Source organism: Lampetra fluviatilis, chromosome 12, assembly GCF_964198595.1.
Source record: "Lampetra fluviatilis chromosome 12, kcLamFluv1.1, whole genome shotgun sequence".
In the NCBI taxonomy this organism is placed as follows: Eukaryota; Metazoa; Chordata; class Hyperoartia; order Petromyzontiformes; family Petromyzontidae; genus Lampetra; species Lampetra fluviatilis.
In genome coordinates this window covers 12218845-12238437 of record NC_136286.1, presented here as the reverse complement: position 1 = coordinate 12238437, position 19593 = coordinate 12218845, and the positions used below count along the sequence as shown (strand labels likewise).

General features: G+C 45.4%; 1 protein-coding gene across 4 annotated transcripts in view; it reads right to left on the bottom strand.

The window, feature by feature from the left end:
• Positions 1-19593, bottom strand: part of ATRN (attractin) — a 296628-nt gene that overhangs the window by 121395 nt on the left and 155640 nt on the right. For all 4 annotated transcript variants that reach the window (XM_078861672.1, XM_078861673.1, XM_078861675.1 and 1 more), the window contains exons 22-24: positions 18449-18543; positions 14927-15005; positions 12772-12929 (exon numbers count right to left, since the gene is read on the bottom strand). In XM_078861672.1, the coding sequence (XP_078717798.1) occupies positions 12772-12929; positions 14927-15005; positions 18449-18543 (332 nt within the window). The remainder of the gene's footprint in view (positions 1-12771; positions 12930-14926; positions 15006-18448; positions 18544-19593) is intronic.

Below are 19593 nucleotides of genomic sequence, written 5' to 3'. Positions count from 1 at the left end.
AAAAAAATATTCGTTTTTTGTGCTTGATGTGAAGTTAGTTTGAGGGTGAATCTGCGCCATTAAGCGCACGTGCACAGAAGTAGTTGATTACAATTTGATTGGACATGATGCATTTGTGTCTGAGAAGCCATGTGGTTGGTTTACACGAAGAAGCAATAACAGATCACCTCTGTTGACATTGTTTTGTTGCTGGAACAAAACACAAAAAAACAGCTGCGCTTGCCGATTCCTTGCCAAGGCAATCACTGCCATAGCGCCGGTGTTCTGGTGACGCACAGGTGCAGAGAGAAGAATAAATGACATGCGAGACCACCTATCATTATATTAATCACCACAGCATTTGCAGACGCAGTAGGCTTTCTACTTGCGGTGGGTTAGTCATTTTAGGGTGCAATAAAGCGACAAAGAGTGGGGGGTGTGGGGTAAAAGGTATCTTTCTCACTGGCTGCAAACTGAAGCATCCTTCAAAAGCGTGTGTTTTCGAAAAACAATATTATGAACCCCATAGATCTGAGAGAGCAAAGTTTGACATAAACAAGGCAGCACGATTTAATTGTCATGCTCTATCGCCATGGAAACAGGCAGACGTCATTGCCTCCAGGCTGACTTTAGTTCCGAGCAGTTAGCTGCTGCTATATCTTTGGAGATTTAGCACCAAAATTTGCTTTAACCATTACCCCACAGCAGCTAAGAGTACGAGCAGCACTGCAACCTAATGTGCAAGATACTTAAAAAAATGGGCAATCACTTTCGTTGTCTGTGACGTGTTGTTTTTTTCGCTCCCCCCCCCCCCGACCCCAGGAGAGAATAATGCTGCAGCAGACGAGATAAAAATATAGAAAACTGCACATTAACGCGGATCGCTTTAACATTCAGCGGAAGTGCCTTCGGCTCGGAGAGCTGACGATGAGTGCGGCGAGATTGGAGGAACGCGGCGAGGTGTGTGCGGCGGTGGAGGGGGGTAAAAAAGAAAGTTGAACAATGGCCCCGGTCCCACAACACACATCGATCCGTCAAAGGTCTACAACAATAGATGATGAGCATAAAGGCAACTCCGTTTCCCATAGGCTTGCACTCTCACTTTACTCGCGCAACTTGATTTCTTTCTCTCCCGCCAACCCTTGTTAAGATAACCCGGAACCGCACACCTACGCGTGGAACCTTTGGCGAGCCCGAAATACCCTCGCAACCCATTCTCTAACCGTCCATCCGGCTGCTTGTATATATTTTATTATTATTTCATTTCAAAGATGGTTACTTAATTGATTTTGTCTCAAGCTCACGGAATGGGTGGACAGGGACCAACGATGAGTAGTTTGCCCGTTCGTAGAAGACGTCTCTCCCCCAGTGTGGAGCGAGACACAGCCCGTTAATGTTTCCCAATCAGCGGCGGCATTCGCCGACATTCACCGGCCACGTGCGCATTCAATGCGAAAGCTGAATCGAGTCCCGGAGTTACGAAGAACTTAAAGACGACTCCCTCGAGCGGAGCATGGGTGGGAATCGCCACGCTTGTGCGAGGGTGCCGTCGGTCGCTCGGTGGCTGTGTACCCCAATTCTTTGTGTCTGTTGTTGAAAAGATCAACTATTCAATTCGAAAAGTAAATCAACATGGCCAATAACCCAGCACCAATGGAGGAAATATTATAACTCCAATACAAATTCAAACAGCATGTCAACAAACAACAGGCTATTGCAAACAAAAAAACCTAAATATCAAAAAAGGTCGATCATACTGCTGGCATTTCCACTCACAAGTTCCACAGAGCTCCCGATCAACATCCCGAACCCCACTCCACCCCACACAAAAAAAACCTCTTCCCGCTCACCCCCAGCCCCTTTCCATATCATTATCCACCATCCCAAATAACAAATCTAAAAATAGAGCCGTCCATTCAAAGTCTGTTGGAGCACTTAAGAAAACAGGAGACTTCGAGTAAGGAAAAAATATGCGCCATGGGATCGAAAACTGCGTAGGTCAAAACGGCAAAGTACATTTGCGTGTCTTTGCGAGATTGCAAGGCTGGTTTCTTGGGATTGGCATCATTCCCACCGCACCAGCCAATCAGCTGCCAAAAATAACCCCCCCCCCTCCTTGCAACACGGCTACCGTGAGGTCCCGCTGCAACATGGCTGCAGTGACATCACCATTTAGAGCGCTTCAAGTAGGTATATGAGAATATATTTTTTTAATGATTTTTGTAAGTAATGCCATTGTGTGTTTTGGGTGCATTATTTGTGTGAATGCGTGCGTTGGGGATGTCTTTATGTGCGTGAGAGAGTGCTTTTGCGTGTATTTATTCATGATAGTGTGCGTCTTTCAATTGTGCCAACGTGTGTGTTTGTGAGTGCGTTGCTGTGTACGTTTGTGTCTCCGCGTGTGTATTTGTGAAGTTGTGTGCATGTGGGTGTGTTTGCGAAAAGGTGCGAGCGTGTGGACTGGGAGTAATTATTGTGGACTATAGGGTGGTCTTGAACACCCCTAATTTACGCCCTAACTCAGCATATGCAATGTCTAGAATAGCCCAAGTCATTCTGTACTCCGGCCCCAAATTTGTCTTTTGTAAACAACTCTGATCTGCCATTCTCGGCTCTCCCATATCAGTCATTATTTGCCAATACAAGACACCACGTCTATAACCCCTTAAACAACTGAACACACAAAAAAAACTATTTAACCCTCCCAGTTTAACACGTATGCAGTAATGGATACCTATTGTGATCTATATGCATCCATTAACCCCCCCCCCCCAGCCTTCACAGCTGATTGGCTCACAAGTGACGACATCACATGAATCCCCTGTATCTAAGACCGACACAGGAGGAGGGTTTCTCCACAACTCTGGCTGTCGCCTGATGATGCTGGTTGTAATTACTGGCGAAACGTCACGATACTCGAATTGTAAATGTTGTGCGTTTACTCTCAAACACACCGCTGTGCTGTACTAGTAACTAATTGGCATGTTTTGTTTACGTGACAAACCTTACTGATTGGCTGTGTCGGGTGGTGGCGGGTTTCAGGACACATTTATATATACACGTAATCTCACCCCAAAAAAAAAAAACGATATTACGGTTAACCTACCCAGTCAGTGCAATCCGATGCAAAGCAATGCACAAGACTGCACATCCTAAAGATCACCTGGAAATTCATTTACAAAAGCCTGGACAACCGTGGCGCAGTGTGAACACACTCCGTATATTGTTGACGATTTCAATTCCCCACCCACCCCTGCATTTCGAAGCTGCAACCACCCCCACACCAAACAAGTCAAGAGGCGTCAGCAAAGACCTTAGAAATAAGGCAAACTAAATATCTCTTGATGATGTTGCGCTGCTTATATGTAACACACTGGGGGCACTAAAACTGAAATGAAATCAAACGCCCCCAGAAAAACCACGCATTGCTGGTGATAGGCGTCACCTGTCGACACGTATGTCAGCGCGGCGTTCATTACGCGCCGTCGCTGCACAACCTGCCAGGGGGAGTCTGGTGCACAACTAACAATAACAAAAACAGTTGAGATTCGGTGAAATTAAGCGCCTGCATTCCTGCGATAGAGCGTGGTACCAGAGTGAAATGGGCGAGCATAAATATTGTTTCAAAGTGACACAACAATGCACCGTGTATACACACAAGGGCAATGCCCAAGAGTTGTGTGCATTCGCAGCACCGTCCGTGTGTGTGTGTAAACACTGCGAGTACAGAGAGAGGCTCAACGGGGAGGGCTCAAACAACAGAAGGCAGAGAGAGAGTAAATATTAAAAAACAGCCAAGATAACTTCTGAAGACTGGTAGTGTACAAGCAGACTTGTTTTCAAAGCACTTTTGCCAGAATTTCCCTCTGTTGGTGTTTCATTGGCACTGCATTAATATTGGACAGCACTGCATTAAACTAATAATTATAATTATGAATAAACAGCGACACATCGATGTACGCCTTCTCCCTTGTCACGTACTTTCGCAATAACGTACTCAACTTATTGATACCCAATTCCGTTTCATGTACCGCGGTGCCTCGCCATTACCATTAAGCTCAAATATTTTTTACATTCCACGGTGAAGATGTCGACGCCAGAGCCGGCACGTGACAGCGTCACTTGAACACCTCGCGCAGAGTAACCGGCCATCCATTTAGTGCGTACGCATGGAGGGGGAGGGGGGAGTTAACCCAAACGCGTACGCTTGCGTATGGGGGGGGGGGGGTCTACTGACAATGTACATACGCATAGGAAAAGGGAGAATGAAGCCTCGATAATAATTTGTCTACATTGGCCCCGAAACGGCTCTTGCATTGAGCGGAGGCACGAGGCCTTGGCTTCAATGTAGAACGGCTCTGAAATCGTTGGGTTTTTTTTAAAGAAAGGGGCACAGTTTAAAACTACTTGGACAACTGGCGAGCGAAGAGTGACAGTTGCTGTCGAGATATAGACACCGGGTGTGGGGAGTAACTCACGGGGGGAGCCTCGCGGATAAACTCTCCTACACGTACGTGGTGCTTGTCAAATGAAGACCGCTAGTGTGCCCTGGAACATCTCTTCTGGAACGTCTCTTCAGATGTCAGATGTATTGTACGAGGGAGAATCTGAATCGTTTACCACCCCCCCCCCCCAAGACAAAAATGTGTACATATAATTAACATAAATACTGCCAACTCTATTAATAAACTGGATACGCACTGAACTGGATGTTCACAAAGGCAAAGATGGTAAATTATGCAATGTTGTTGGCATTGTACAATCCTATGAGGCGACTCCTTTCAAACAAAGTTACGCCACAATGTCAGTGGAACAGTTCGGCGTTACTTATTAATGTGTTTGGACAAAGGTGAGCAGTACAGCAAATCAAGTTAATGTATTCATTGCAGACCGCTTGGCGCGCTCTTCAAATGTCACCATGAACAAACATCAAGCCACGTGCCCCCATTCCTACGCGGACCTGGAGCTTGCAGATGAGGTGCGTGTCGCTTCGCATGCACAATGCGAGCTTTCACACGAGCATGCACGTCACACTGAAGCAGCTCTCAAGAGTGCCCACCATTCAAACCTAAGGCACAGTGGGTGAGCAACTTGGGCCGAAGCCAGTGTTGCCTGAGAAGCACTTAAACTCTGAACCCACAGAGGAACCTCCCGGCTTCCACGTCAATAGACAATGAAGAGGAGCCCACTGCGCCCGCGGTCAACCCACGAGGCACACTGGGACGCCAACTGGCCACTTCGATCACTGGCTTAGCGCCCTTCCAGACACTCACACGAGGCTACAAACGAAGCTGTCCATTGGCTCGCCAATGCTACTGATCAACTCCGAAGCACGTGAAAGAAGAAGCACCGCGTGCGATCATTATTTTAAATAAATAATACGAGGGCCCTTTGTCAATCCACTGCTGGATGAAAGTCCCCCACCGCCCCAAGACATCAGCACCTGCACATGAACTGGTCTCATCACTCCATGTCCGCAGTGGACCTCAATCCATTCCTTGGCTGCCACTCCGTTATCATCCTTGACCACCTTCCATCATCCCTTCTGGTTAACGTATCCTGGCCCAGCCCGCTTAATTCTCTCTGTAATTTTGGACGTCATTAACCTGCACGTGATCTCTAATCCTCTTTCTGTGTCATTCCCAGCATGCATTTCTCCAAGCTCTTATTACGCTCACCACGCCCGGGTCTTGCGCGTGACGGGCTACTTTTCTGAGCGGCGTGGGTGTTGGCAGCGTTGTTCGGTCATTCTGGGAGCTGGTACTTATTAAGTACCATCGCGCTGGTACTGAAGTAATGTAGTACTGATCCTGTATGTTACTGCGTACTGATGCGTGCTGTGCCTTCCTCTTCCTCGGTCTCGCCCCTTATCTCTTTCACTCGCCATCTCTCTCACACACACACACGCACTTTATATTTAAATAAATGACTGTCAAACTGAATATTTATGTAAAAAACTATACAAACACAACACATTTTAAAAGAAACACGTAAAACAATGATAAAATCACGTGCTGGAACGGTGCCCCCGCCTTTACCGTTATATCCTTACGGGAAGATGACTCCCCGCTTAACACGAATTCGTTTTTCGCGGCGATTTTCAGCAACGCAACGCCCCGCGGTTGAGCGGGTGACTTTCTGTAAACCTCACTGTAAATCATTTAGCAGGGTTTTTAAAAAATATATAAAACATAAGTGCACAACATTTGTAAAGCACTACCGCACAGAATATATCAAAACAATGAGCAACGATGTGCCTTGAAAAAAGGGTGATACCATCATTTTTGTACAATGCATTTAAAATACATGTACGTAAATGAATCAATCTGATGAGACTGTGACATCTTAAGTTAAGGACTGTATTGCATGTAATCTATTCCATGGCATAATTTAGCATATTTTTGCCCCTACTAAGCAGGCCAATTAATAACTTATTTGATACATGCCTTCGCGTTATAATCATTTTTATCCACTACCTACTATAATCACCCTGAAATATCTGTCCGTCCAGCGCATGACGTCACTCCATACGAGGCCCACCCCCCCCACGTGACGTCACTCCACATGAGGCCCAACCTCATTAACATTCTTGAGTGGGTGGACTTTTACAGTAACGCAGAGGAAAGTCGAGCTGAATCAAATAATTTTTTACGCAAAGTCGCTTCAAATATGACGTCTCTTTACAGAGAGTGACGGTAAAAAATGTATCTACGCAGCACAGTGCTACATCCGTGCGTGAGGTCACTGCAAAAGAGGCCCCCCCCCCCCGTCATTAATATTCATGCCCACGTGTAAATTTACACTAACGCACAAGGCCGCACACTCCACATGCTGCAGCCCTCCCTAATAACCATTAGCGGGTGACGTCACTCCACATGGGGAAACCCCCACCTCATTAATAATCATGAGCTGAACTATTTTTCTATTGAATATTTCAGATTTACTGCAATATACACCCGTCCTTGGACGGGCAGAAAAGCTCGTTAACTATAACTGTTCCCACGTGATGAAAACACGGGAGAGGGGGAGGCACATGGAAGTGAAAACATGAAAGGAATTCACAAGAACCTTCCTGTAACAAGCGAACAATAAATATATGGCCCCACCTTTTGCATTGCAATGGTGGGTGTGGCACTTGAGGGATGAGTCACTTGCTCATTAAGTCAATCAACATTCATCGTTGATGTATGAAGACAGACATTACGTGATAAGCAAATGACGGTGGCGAGGATACTCTCTTGGCAATAGAACGAGTGCTCGAGGACACACCATTGGTGTGGTCGCACGTCAAAAATGTGGTCACCCAAAGGAGCGCAATGACAATGGACGTTTTGTATATAATAAGAGATAAACTACAGCGATGATTTCCAAATTGAGGTCGATGAGACATGAACACACGTAAAGAAGAGTGAAATTGGTTTAAGGATATCACAGTATAAGGATGATATCATAGAGGGGTTTTTTCCCCCTTCATTTTACTAACTTAAATTATTTTTTTACATTAGTAGCGTCAATTGATTAAGTATAAATATCATTCTTTTTCATATATTCTTGACAAAGGCTATTTTTACGCAATGTTATTAGCAAAGGGTCAAGTGAAGGTGAAGAATAATAACCAAGGGTCTTGATGCCACCAATACTGGCCATTGCCTCTGGATACTCACTAAGATCCCACGGTGTTTGAAAAGTCGATACTCAACCTCTGAGGTCTGTTCTGTACATCTGAGACCAGGCCTTAGAGGGTGAACTCCTTCCCGGGTATGCTTAGTAAACACATCCCTTCAGAGTTACCACAACAGAAATGTATATCGCCCTACTTATGCAATGGTTTAATGACATTTTTCCCAGCTCTGTGGCGACTATTCGTGGCTTCGTGGGCCTTGATTCTCACACATTGCTTCCAAAATCTTTCAGCTTCCTACTTTTATCATCTCACTCCTGCTGCTTTCCCCGATTTCATCCGTTTTCAAATATTTCAGCCTCTGCCGGGGTAACCTATTCTTTCAGCCCTTGGATGTTCTCAACCTTTTATCAAGTTACTTTTAGCTTGGTTCCTGATGCTTCGAAGGAGGTCTACTGAATCTCATAGTGTGTTCCCTCCTGTTGAAAAGATTTCCCAATCCGCTTTAAAATTCCAGGAATTGGTCCTTTATCAGAATATAAGGCAAAACTGTTGGAAAGTTTCAGACATTGTTTGAGAGAAATTGTAGACGGAGGAAATAGCCTTCCTTGAATTTCTGTCGAGAGAGATTCAATCGTGAAAAGCAGCCGGACAGAACGTTAACCATCGCAGAGTGCCGATAAATAACAAGCAGATACGCATTTTGTATTCACGCATTTTCTGAGTAACAAATTGCCACCTATGGCGAACGACACTCAGATGGCAAGCCTAGCTGATGTAGTCAGTGCCAGCAAATGCACATGCAACGGTACCAGCTTTGCATGATCAGTCCGCCCCCCTATTCCGATATCAGTCAGTCAGTGTCAGGTCCACTACATCTAAACGTGAGCGGTGCCCTTTTGCTCCAACGTAAAGTGGCCGGTATTATTTATACGTCTCATATAAGCTGTTTGAGTAAAATCAACTAATAGGAGATCCGTAGTTTCATTCCAATTGCATACAAATTTGAACACAAACTATTGCATGCAATTTGTAAGGTCTGTCAATTTGAATCACATGCGATAAATAAATTTGCTGATTTATATGCGCAGGAGCCTTTTAAATGGTCAAATTTAGCATTGGAATTGAAGGGTTACGGTTAATTCAACAGCTCTCAGTACTAACAAGTTGACTATAACCACCTAGCAGACACTTGAAATAGCAGCAGCAGCAGCAGGCAATGGAAGTGATGTATGCCTCGCAGCAATACCCAACCTAATCCGTTCAATGAGGCCCTTAACAGTACCATTCATGTCAGACACCTACTTAGCAGCACCATACGTGTGCTGATGGGTTCTCTTCTCCGTAGTTTCTCGTACTACTTTCCGCGGTGAACCCATTCCGACGAGGTACTTGTACACCGTCAAAACGAAACTGGAAGAGCACTGCCGCTGACATCATGGGCCGAGCGAGCAGTGCAAAACGGATCTCTCTGACCCTGACTGTAAAACAAACAAACCCAACCCTCTCTCTCCCCTCCCCGCCTTGAGATACGCACTGGACTTGGGGGTTGGAATGACTGTGGCCGTGTCTCCTTTCCCTCACCTCTTCTTCACCCTGGTTCTGTCCCCTTCCCTCTTGCCAGTTTCCTCACTTGGGGTTGCCCTGGATGTCCTCTACTCGTGTGTCGGTGCGTCTCTCCCCTTTCTCTTTTCCCTCTCCCACTTTGTTTTTCTCCTTTTCCCGCCCCCCTTTCCTCTATCCCCCCCCTTACCCCGCCCCCATTCTTTTTCCGGTGTCTCCATCTCCTGTCGGGTGGCTTGAGAGCGTGGATGGTAGTCAGTAATGTAGTTCTGTTTGACCCCCTTCCTCGTTGAGGATTGTTGTGTGGAAAGTGAACCAGGCGTCCCAGCTTCGAGGGCTGCTCTCTGGTCTCACCGCAAGGAGGTTTATTTGTTTTTGTGTCAAGGCTTGCGGTTGGGCTCAAGGTTGTTGGTGTTTTGGTGTTCGTTTCCCCCCCATTTCCATCGCTTTGCTCCTTGGTCATTGCGTCACAGTCGGGGTGAGTGCGGGAATGCCGAGACGCGTTTGTCCTTCCCCGATGAAAATAAAATGCCTGACATGATGCGGGCTTGAGACTCCTCAACTGACCTCCGTTCATCACGACAAAAGCCCCCCCAGGGTTTGCTCAGATGCAGTGGAACTCCTTCACCATGTCTACGGTATAAAGCCCAACCCCCTCAGTTGAAACAGCCCTCGGGGAGGCGGGGGGTAGCCTGAAACTAAAACGGTGTTTAACAATCTAGAGTACGTATTACTGTAAACCCTTGATATTACAGCTAAGTACAGGGCCGCTCTGCCGAACTGGAGGGGGATCACGGCAACTTCTTCATGGAAACTCTGGCATGGCAAATATTTTAGCCCTCGTGTGATCAGAACATCTAGCCACAAGCTCGAGGGGAGGGTGAGGAGAGCGACAGAGTTCGCAGCCAGAGGGTCCCCGCCTCCACGGAGCTTGTTGTGGGCTGTTGCATGCAGGGAGGTGGGGGGGGGGCTTGGGGTGTTGCCCCCCCCTTCCCCCCTCTGGGGATAGACGGGATTTAGTCACCGCCCCGCGGGACTTCTGAGGAGGACGAGTACAATTAGGCGCATGAAGGCTTCCCCATACTTTTGTCCCTTATCCCGAATTTTCCCCTCCCTATATAACAACCTCACCGATGCTCCCGCTCGCAGTCTCCCCACGTGTGTGGGGCAGTGAGCCCAATATCCTCCCCATCTGTGGACCCAGGAGTACAGAGGCCGGGCCTCAGTCCGCAGAGTTTTTGTACCCACCCCCCTCCCGCCCCCCATACCTTGTACTGGGCTCTTATTTTGTTGCAAAAAAAACAACTGATATCAAAACTACTATAAAATTACTTCATCAGTACCGAGGCTCGCACAAGTTTTAAGCGGGAGGGCGTGTGGCGTAGTTTGGCGTCAGCTATCATAGAGTGCGACCGTGTAGATACAGTTCTCTGCGGTGAATACAATGTATTTAAAAACAATGGCGCTATGCCTCTATAACTAAAATTAGTGCTGAATTGCTTACAGGTGCCAAGATTCAGAGGTGAAGGGGACACCCACCCTGCAACTTGCAGACGTTTCGGAATGGAAAAGGGTTAAATTGCGATAGAAATCCACTCTGGCCATACGCCTTTGACATCTGTTAACAGGTCATAACACGTATATTAAGAATACACACAAACGGGATTTTTTTTCTCAGAGAAGCATGAACACTTACTACATATAACTTTAGCGAAATGTATTTCACTAGTTTTAAAACATTAAAGACGAATATGCAATACTTATACTCTATGCCACAGTCCATCTCAGGGAGTGGGCTCTGTTTAATCCGAGCAGTGAGCCATTGGCTATGGGATGTGGTCTTGATGAAAGCTTCACCCTACACCATTGGGAGTGAGAAGTTCCATAAATGTATGAGACCTGTTTTAGCATTCTAACACTGTAACGTTAGAGTATCTGTATATTTTAACTTTCACTGGAGTAGAATGAAGTTTTATTTTTTCTCCCCAATTTAAATGCTGCTGAAATGTTAATACGAAGGTCACCATTGCAGATATGATCCTGCATTGTCTCTCAACAGGCCCCCCACCTGGCTAGAAAGACCTAATTAACCCAGTACACAATCTGTAATGTTTGCAATTCATGCAAAGATTACCTCCAGAATTAATCCAATAATTCAGCAAAAAAAAATGTGAAACCAAAAGTGAACACTTTAGCCAGCACCTGTGACAGGAGGTCATAGAAGGCATCTGACTCATCGGCTTTGCCTGCATCCCTGCATCCCTCCTTCGTCTTCGGTGGGGGCAGAAGTAACCACGACCACCACTACTCGCCTCCGGTTGATGGGAAGGCGAGCCCTAAGTAGCCTGGGGCTTACAGCTTCCCACACCTCACTGCCACGCTCCCACGCCCCCTTCATTCTTTTGTTCAGAAGAAGAGCTACACCCTGTTGTTTGGCAGTCTCCTGCCCCGAGTAGAGGACTGTCCACCCCTCATGGTGGCAGGAGCCAAAACCGGTCCACCGGACCTCCTGAATGCCACAGAGATCCAGGCGGTACCGGTCCAGCTCCCGACAGAGGAGTGGCAGCTTCTCCTCCGCAGTGAGAGTTCGAACATTCTACGTGGCCATCCGTAGTGGTTTTTTGTTGTTTCTGGAGGAGCCCCGAGGGTAAAGATTCAATCTCCTGGCTCCGCCAATTGGGGTTTGGCCAGGAGACGTCATAAACGCCTGTCCCCCCGGGGCCTCCGTCACAAGCTTATTAGTTACATATTTAAGTCGTGGTTTAGTGCTAATTAATTGAAGGTGGAGGGGTTACCAGCCCCTCGCACCCGTCCAGAGCCCCCGTTTAGCCACTGTGGTGGTCACAGACGCCATGAGGGGAGAGGCCAATCGGCATTGGCCCTCCCCCCACAGCACTGTCCACGACAGAGTTGGCACTCAAGCACACTGTCCCAGATACAACCGATTAAAAAATGTTAAACACACGTGTGCACAACACCTGCTCACAACTGTTGGGCAAGGGCCCACACATGAGACACACTGGACTACAAGTGCAGGCACCTAATCCCAATTACCCTCCTGTCCAAAAGCTGGCAGGGATTTTGAAGGCTTTTTGGATTTTTCCAAAACCAAGAATAGAGGTTTAAACCACCTTCCAAGAGAGAATTGGTACAAAAAAAACCTATCCACTTGGGACGGAGATGAGAGAAATGTGGCAACGTATGAAAAAAGTTTCCCAGTAATCTTGCCACACCATACAGTAATCCCTTTAGCCTTATTATACGCTGACACTATTCCCGATCAACAAAGACAAACTCCAGCTCAACTGACAACCACCAATCAAGCAGTATTTGTGCATGGCTCCATTTTCCCATGGCAGAAATATGCCGTTGAATCATTGCAATTATAATATGCTGCGCTACGTTACGAAATTAATAACGCTCAAGTTGTACTGCATTTTAACATTTTAAAGCATCTTCAAAGCATCCGCTGAGCACAGCATCAATCAATATGAAGGTTATAATATTGCACAAGGGATAAGCAAAATGCAGAATGTGAAACAGATTGATTTTTAGAATTATGACCATTAATCCGTTCACATCTCATAACTTGCGCCATAAAAACAAACCTGTATCTTGACCGGCCACGTGAAGTTGCTGACGTAGACATAGAAGGTGATGTTGGGGTTTCCTCGAAAGTCAAACTTCTCGTTTGAAAAGGAGCTTTTGTATTCACGGATCTGAGCCTTCGAAACGATGAGCACCTCTTCGCCCATCATAGTGCCCGCTGGGGAACGCACACAACACATGTGCACAAGCAAATGTCACGCACGGTCATGTGCACGGACAAGAAAAACGCAAGTGCGTGTGTGCATAGAAACGTAAATGCACGCGTATGCACGCCCCAAAAAAACTCTCGCGTGCGCACACACACACGTCTCAAATAATAACAAGCCAAAGCAGGCGTGGACTGAATAGCGATGCAAGTTTTCATGGCAACAATGAAACGTGACAATAAAGAATGGAAAATTTAAACTGGGAATTTTTCATGAACACAGCCCTTAAACCGTTACAGCGGATAAAGTATGTTTCAATCATGTAATGCTTTTAAATCTCAACATGTATCAAGAAGCGCGAAAATTAATTGTTTATGTACAGCCTACGTGGCAATGAGTATGTGCGAGCATATTTGTGCACACGTGCATTCAAATTGCGAGGACATTTTCATTTGCATACATACTCAGCAAATATAAAAATCCACAGAGTAACGTTTAACTTGATCAACTTATTCTTTAGCATTTGACACGGCCAGAGATTTAAAAAGTGCTGCCCATCTGCTCCCACTTATCCTGGAACTCCTGCATACATTTTTAAAACGTGCTGGGAATCCTTGCACAAATAAATTATTGTCGACACACTGCCAGAAGTGTAAATGAGTTTGCTGTACCCCAGAGTATTGAATGAATAATGTACTCTCTAAAATGTCACCCGTAAATTTGATGAGAACTATTGAATGTGAGTTAAAATGGCACAATGGAAAAACCAAAACAAGAACAAAATTCATCTGCAGAGTATACCGATCTTTCATACATTTTCTTCCACACCAAAAAGAAAGCTTTAAAATTGCAAATTAACTTAAACCAGAATTTAAGCAAGCATTTGCACAATGGGGATTAAAGAAATGCGGGCCAAAAATTCCTCAAATGGGCTCAAATTATATTTTACAATCGAGGCATATTAAACCTCGTCCGTGACATCACAACGCTCCATTGCCAGTTCTCACGAAACTAAATGCAATGAGTGCACGCAATTGTGGCGCTTAAAACAAATCGGCATGCACCATTAGAAGTGATTCATGTAGCAGTTCATCATTTCCTTAGGATAATGCAGTAAATGCTGTTTTGTTTAATTTGTTCTTAGAATAACAAAGCACGGTTACACGCATTAAGGGTGAAAGCGGTAATTTTCCGCTTAGAATATCACCAACGACATCGTTGTGCGTGCAGGTAGAACACAGAGTCATCTATTCCTAATGGAGTTGTGGGGAGAACAGCGAGGATGAACGTACGAGCGTTGGTACTCGTGTTTCAGAAACCTGGCTTCGGGACGGCGCTATGGCCGAATTACGTTAACTTCCACACACGTCCTCGCTTGTGTCAGGATGCCGGGAACAATTTACCCGGCGCATCAACGCCGCTTCGAATACAAGCACGGTTAACTCCCAGAGTGCAGAACGTATGAACTCGTCATAGCGGTGCAAAAGTCCACAATTATAACTCTGCACTCATAGCAACAGTTGTGTACGTGTTACTGCATTCATAATGAACGTAATTCATTCAATGCATTGGTTTAATTGCGTGAAGATTCACAAGCGATACATTGATAATATAATCGTCAGTGTGTGTGTATATCGTAAGAGACGTAAATGTATGATGGTAAACCAAAAATATTACTTAAATCTTATAAAAAAATATTATTATAAGCCAAAAGTGCAATTATTGCATGAGGTCAACTATAAAATATACCATGCATCCTGGATGTTAACCGTAAATGTTAATTCAGTACACAACAGTGAAAACATACTCACGCGGCTTATACCAGTGCCTGATTTATTAAAAAAAATATAGAATATCTGAAAAAACTACACCGTAAAAACATGTTTTGATGACAGAAAATACGTGAACAGAATAGATGGCAAGTCCTGAAACACCCAAGGAGTGCGTCGTTCATTTATTTGGTGGCTTCACGACCAAACGTGCCCCCAACCTCCCCCCCCCCCCTTACCTGTGGAGCCGGAAGACCAAGTGATATTGAGGTTCACGTTCTTGGATGTGTTGATGAACATGTCGAGGTCTCGGTTTGACTGCACAGAATCACAGACAGCAACAATTGTGTCTCACAATCATCCCTTTTGTTTGCAATACATTAAAAAAATTTATTTATGGAAATATATCACCCACATATTAATGGCGGTTAAATTAAACAAACGTGTGGATTGCTGTCGTACGGTAAAGGACGTATTCGTGATCGCTATCTATAGTTGGGACTTTAAATGTGGTTGGTGGACAAGAGCGAAGCAGGAGCCCCTTTTGCATAACCGTACAAACAAAAAATAGATACGAAACATCTCGTTTGTAAAACAGAGACAACAAAAACACAGATTACAAAAAAAAGAATGGCGCTCTTTAGAGAACAAACCTCTGGATTCAGTGTGCACACAGCATATACACGTCAATATATGGATACACATACAAACACAACTGTTTACTGTTAAAGCTCCGTAAGAGAGATAGATACGGTCCTTAAAATGCATCCACATGGAATACATATAAAGATACCAGGAATATATTGTAACTTTCAGGATTTATATTGCCAGTGTATCAGCTCTTCACAAAAACATTAGCTTCCAGAATTCAAATTATTCCCCATTAAATTGTAATCGTGTTTAGTGCATTAAAACTGCACGCGAGTGGGGGGGGGTGGCGGGTGTGGGGGTGGAAGCACGATGCTTGGACACCACGTCAAGGATTTACAGAGGGGGAGTAATCCCTTTTCTTCAGCTCATCGCTCGTTGACGGCGGGATAAAAGTGCGCTACTGGCGGGAAGGATTAATGTAAAGCTTTGTGCATCTGCACGAATCACACGGACGTACGCGGCTGGACGTACGCAGCTCAGGACGTATCGCGCAAGCGGTCCCGGCGCATCCCAGGTCGGAGTTTCAGAAGCTAATGAACTTCGCGGGACAGCGCGTAGGTAAAGCCAAGCCCGGCGCGGTGCTGACGAAGTGCCCCCACCCCCACACACACAAAGCGCGGCTGATGCCAGTGGCGGTGGAGAGGCATCGCGCGGGGAACTTAGCCTTGCCCTTTTGCTCCCCAGGCCCGTGAGGGAGACCTAATTACGGCTAATAATAATACAATTATAAGCAGTCGGAGCAATCCGACAGGATTCGTTACCGTCAAATTTGCCCCTCTGGATTATTTTGCTTGATGGCGCAAAACAAGTTAGTTTGTAGCAGCGAGCGGGGACATGGGGGAGGTGCCCTTTCCAGGACAATCTCATTGCCGCAATTTTTTCTGCCAAAGAAAGCAAAGTATAATTTTTTTTCTAAACTGCGCATATGCCGGCCTACAACAAATCACCGTTCCGTATTTTATTTTCTGCTTGGCATTTCACAACATATTTGGCGGGCAATTTCTTTCCCGAAACCATGAATGTGATTAACCAATATTCCTCACGGGTTTCTATATTTATTTCATGATTGATCCAGTACATTTGACATGTGGTCAACGCACGCAAGTAAACAGTTGCCAACTGTTGCATTGAAAATCGGCAAGTATGAATTTACGTAATTAATGTTAACAAGATATGCACATTTATGATGCTTTCGTAAATATGTTTTGCATTCAAATTTACAAGTGTATGCTGAGCACATTTAAAAATGAGTGAACAGCCGTTGAACATAATAATAAACATGAGGTTATGTGCTGCTGCATCAAAAATAGATGATTAGTTGAAGACTGTCACGGAGGTAAATTGCGTAGACAAATACACTTACAAAAAAGTCAATTAAAAAAGAGACTGAAACTGCCTAGACAGATTCAAAAAGATTAATCACACTGATATGGGATGACGTAAATACCCGCGTGACATTTGTAAAAGAGGAATCATACGAACCGACTATGAAATTCACAATCGTAATTATCGTGACGTCATTGTGAAGCATGTGACAGCTCTTTATCAACGTGGCAACACCAATAGTGCCATCCCTCGCATTCATAATCTGGCTACGGTCTAGCGCCCCGACCACTTAGTGATCGTTGCAAGCGCGCATAAAACACTTTGTCAATAAGGTTATCGTGGTTAGCGTGGTGTGCGCCAAAAGTGATTCGTATTCTGAAAATCAACTCAGGATATCTTTCGTACGGCGTGGAAAGGAGGCTCCTGAAAAAGGAACGGAAAAAAATGCCCTTTTCCCTCCTTTAGCAGCATGAGCAAGTCACAAACCGCAAATTTAACACGTAGAGACTTTTGTGACCAATATTATTTATTATTTAAATGTATACCCACAAGATTTACAATTGAGTGCGACGTTTCGCTGGTGATTACAACCATCATCATCAGGCAATAGCTCTCTTAGACACCGGTGTGCTCAAGTAATAATAATACCATAATTAATAATGCGCGCAACGTTGAGGACTGAAGACGCAATTGTGCGGCGCGGAGCTGAGCTCGGTGTCAGATTGTGTCGCGCGGTTCCAGGGAGACTCGGTGGTTAAATGTCGAGCTGAAAAAATGCGCCTTTCGATGATGTTTGAACAAAGAAACTTATTGATCTTTACGGATGTGAATAGGGGGGGGGACGGGATGGGGCTGCGAAGAAGAAACAATGAGGACCGTTGTCTATGCTTCGTTGAAGTGTGTAAGGCTTTTAGGACGTGATAGCAGAGGCAAGCGATCTTGAAGGTAATTATGGTCGAAATGGGCAGCCAATGAAAGGCACGCAGGATGTAGAAGGGAGTCAGGGCGAGGGTTGTCGGGGCAAAAGTAGCAACACATTGGCACGTTTAATTCAACTGACAGACTTCACCAATTGGCTGTGTTGGGCTGGAGACAGGTGCACAACACATTTACATGATCTAAACCCAAAAATGAGAGTACCTACTTTTCTCTACCTTACAATCTCTCCATGTTAACACGAATCCTAGACTCCGCAATGCACTAATGAACCAAAGAGGCGATTCTAGAGTGACCGCCATATTAAAAATTGAAGTACAATGTTTCAGCTAAAGCCGTCCCCTCCCTCCCTCCCTCACCAACAATAAAATAAAAATCATCATTGAATATTCCAGTTGAGGGCATCTTCCAAATAAATAATATAGCAACGACACTGAAGGCCAGGCAAGCCATGCATGGTTAAATATCAAGATTGTGGCCACATTAGCGGCAAAAGCCACATGCAGGGCAACGTCACATTTGCTTTACAGAACTTAATAAGCTGTTCAAAAATGTCTTTGAGTGTTTTCAGATTAAACTTCGTGAAATGTATCTGGGCAAACGGCATTATTTTAATTACACTGAAACAATGTGAACGATGCAATGCGCAGTGCAATTTTTAAGAAATTTTGGAGGGATGGGAAAGGTTCCATAACTGGTGTACATGGCCCAGACTTGAACCCGGGATCAAGGCAGAGTGCACTAGCGGCTGAGCTATCATTGTCACGCGTGCACGATCACGCGCGCAGACACACTCGCGCACACACACCGACACGGCAAGCGCACTGCTGGACAAGACCAATACCCACCTCCTCCGGCGTGGCCATGAAGTTGATGGAGGTGTAATGTTTGTCGTCCTCCAGCGATAGGCTGAACGTGAACTGATAGTCAATCAGCAGGCTGTCTGCACGGGCCGAGTGGCAGGGGGCACAGGGCAACGTGCACCATTCACAAGAGCACGTGCACAAATTGGCACGCACACACAGATATACATATACACAAAGGGATACAAATAAACACACAGATCTCCCTTATATCCTTAACACGGGCACGTGCTGTTAGCGAGAACCTATTAAGGCCACGGCAAACAATGGGAAGGGTGGCCAGCACCACACCCCTCGCGGCAATAGGTACTCATTTGAGGCTGAGCCGACCAAGTGGAGGCCCAGGGCTGGTTCACATAATCGTCACTGGTGTTGGCCGTGAGCAGGAATCGAACTCGGGTCGTTGGGGTTTGATATCGCAGCAAGCTAACAGCTGCACTACCACTTCCCACTACAAAAATGGAATAGATATGCACGCACGGGCAAAGTCACCGCTCTACAAACACTCGTGTACTCGTTGGGACACACACATGGCTATGCGCAAGAATCCACAAAACAAAGAATCCATTGGGTGGAATTTGCGCGAACTGACATTGATGTTTTTTTCATCTCCCGCATCGACTTTTTTTTCTCTCTGCCGAGGGAAGTTTCTTCTCTATGTTCCATTTTTCTGCTAACAAACCTTCAATGTTTGTCTACACATGGGACATATTTTATGACGAGCCCACTCATTAGGAATAAACATTGGCCTTTACTTTGCTCGAAGGTATGTTTCAGCCATGAATGCATGCAACTCTGCCCACATTATTACAAAAATTATCTCAAAACTCCAGTCTGTGCTTAAAATAAAATAAAAAACCACCTCACATGAGCTAAAGTGAATCCATAACAAGTCCATGCAGAATTTAAGCTGATACCATGAGAGTGAAGTCAACATTTGATAAGATTTGGTGTATTAAAAGAGACACGGCTGTCCAGCCTATCGGTCTTTAACGTTATTAACATGTTTATATTTCTTCAACGAATTCAACGTTCTTATTTCATGCGGCTATTTTGCATGATCTGTTTAAGACGCTCCGCTTCACAGGCCCAGTGAGCCGGACTCCACCGACACGCTGGGGCAAACAGGC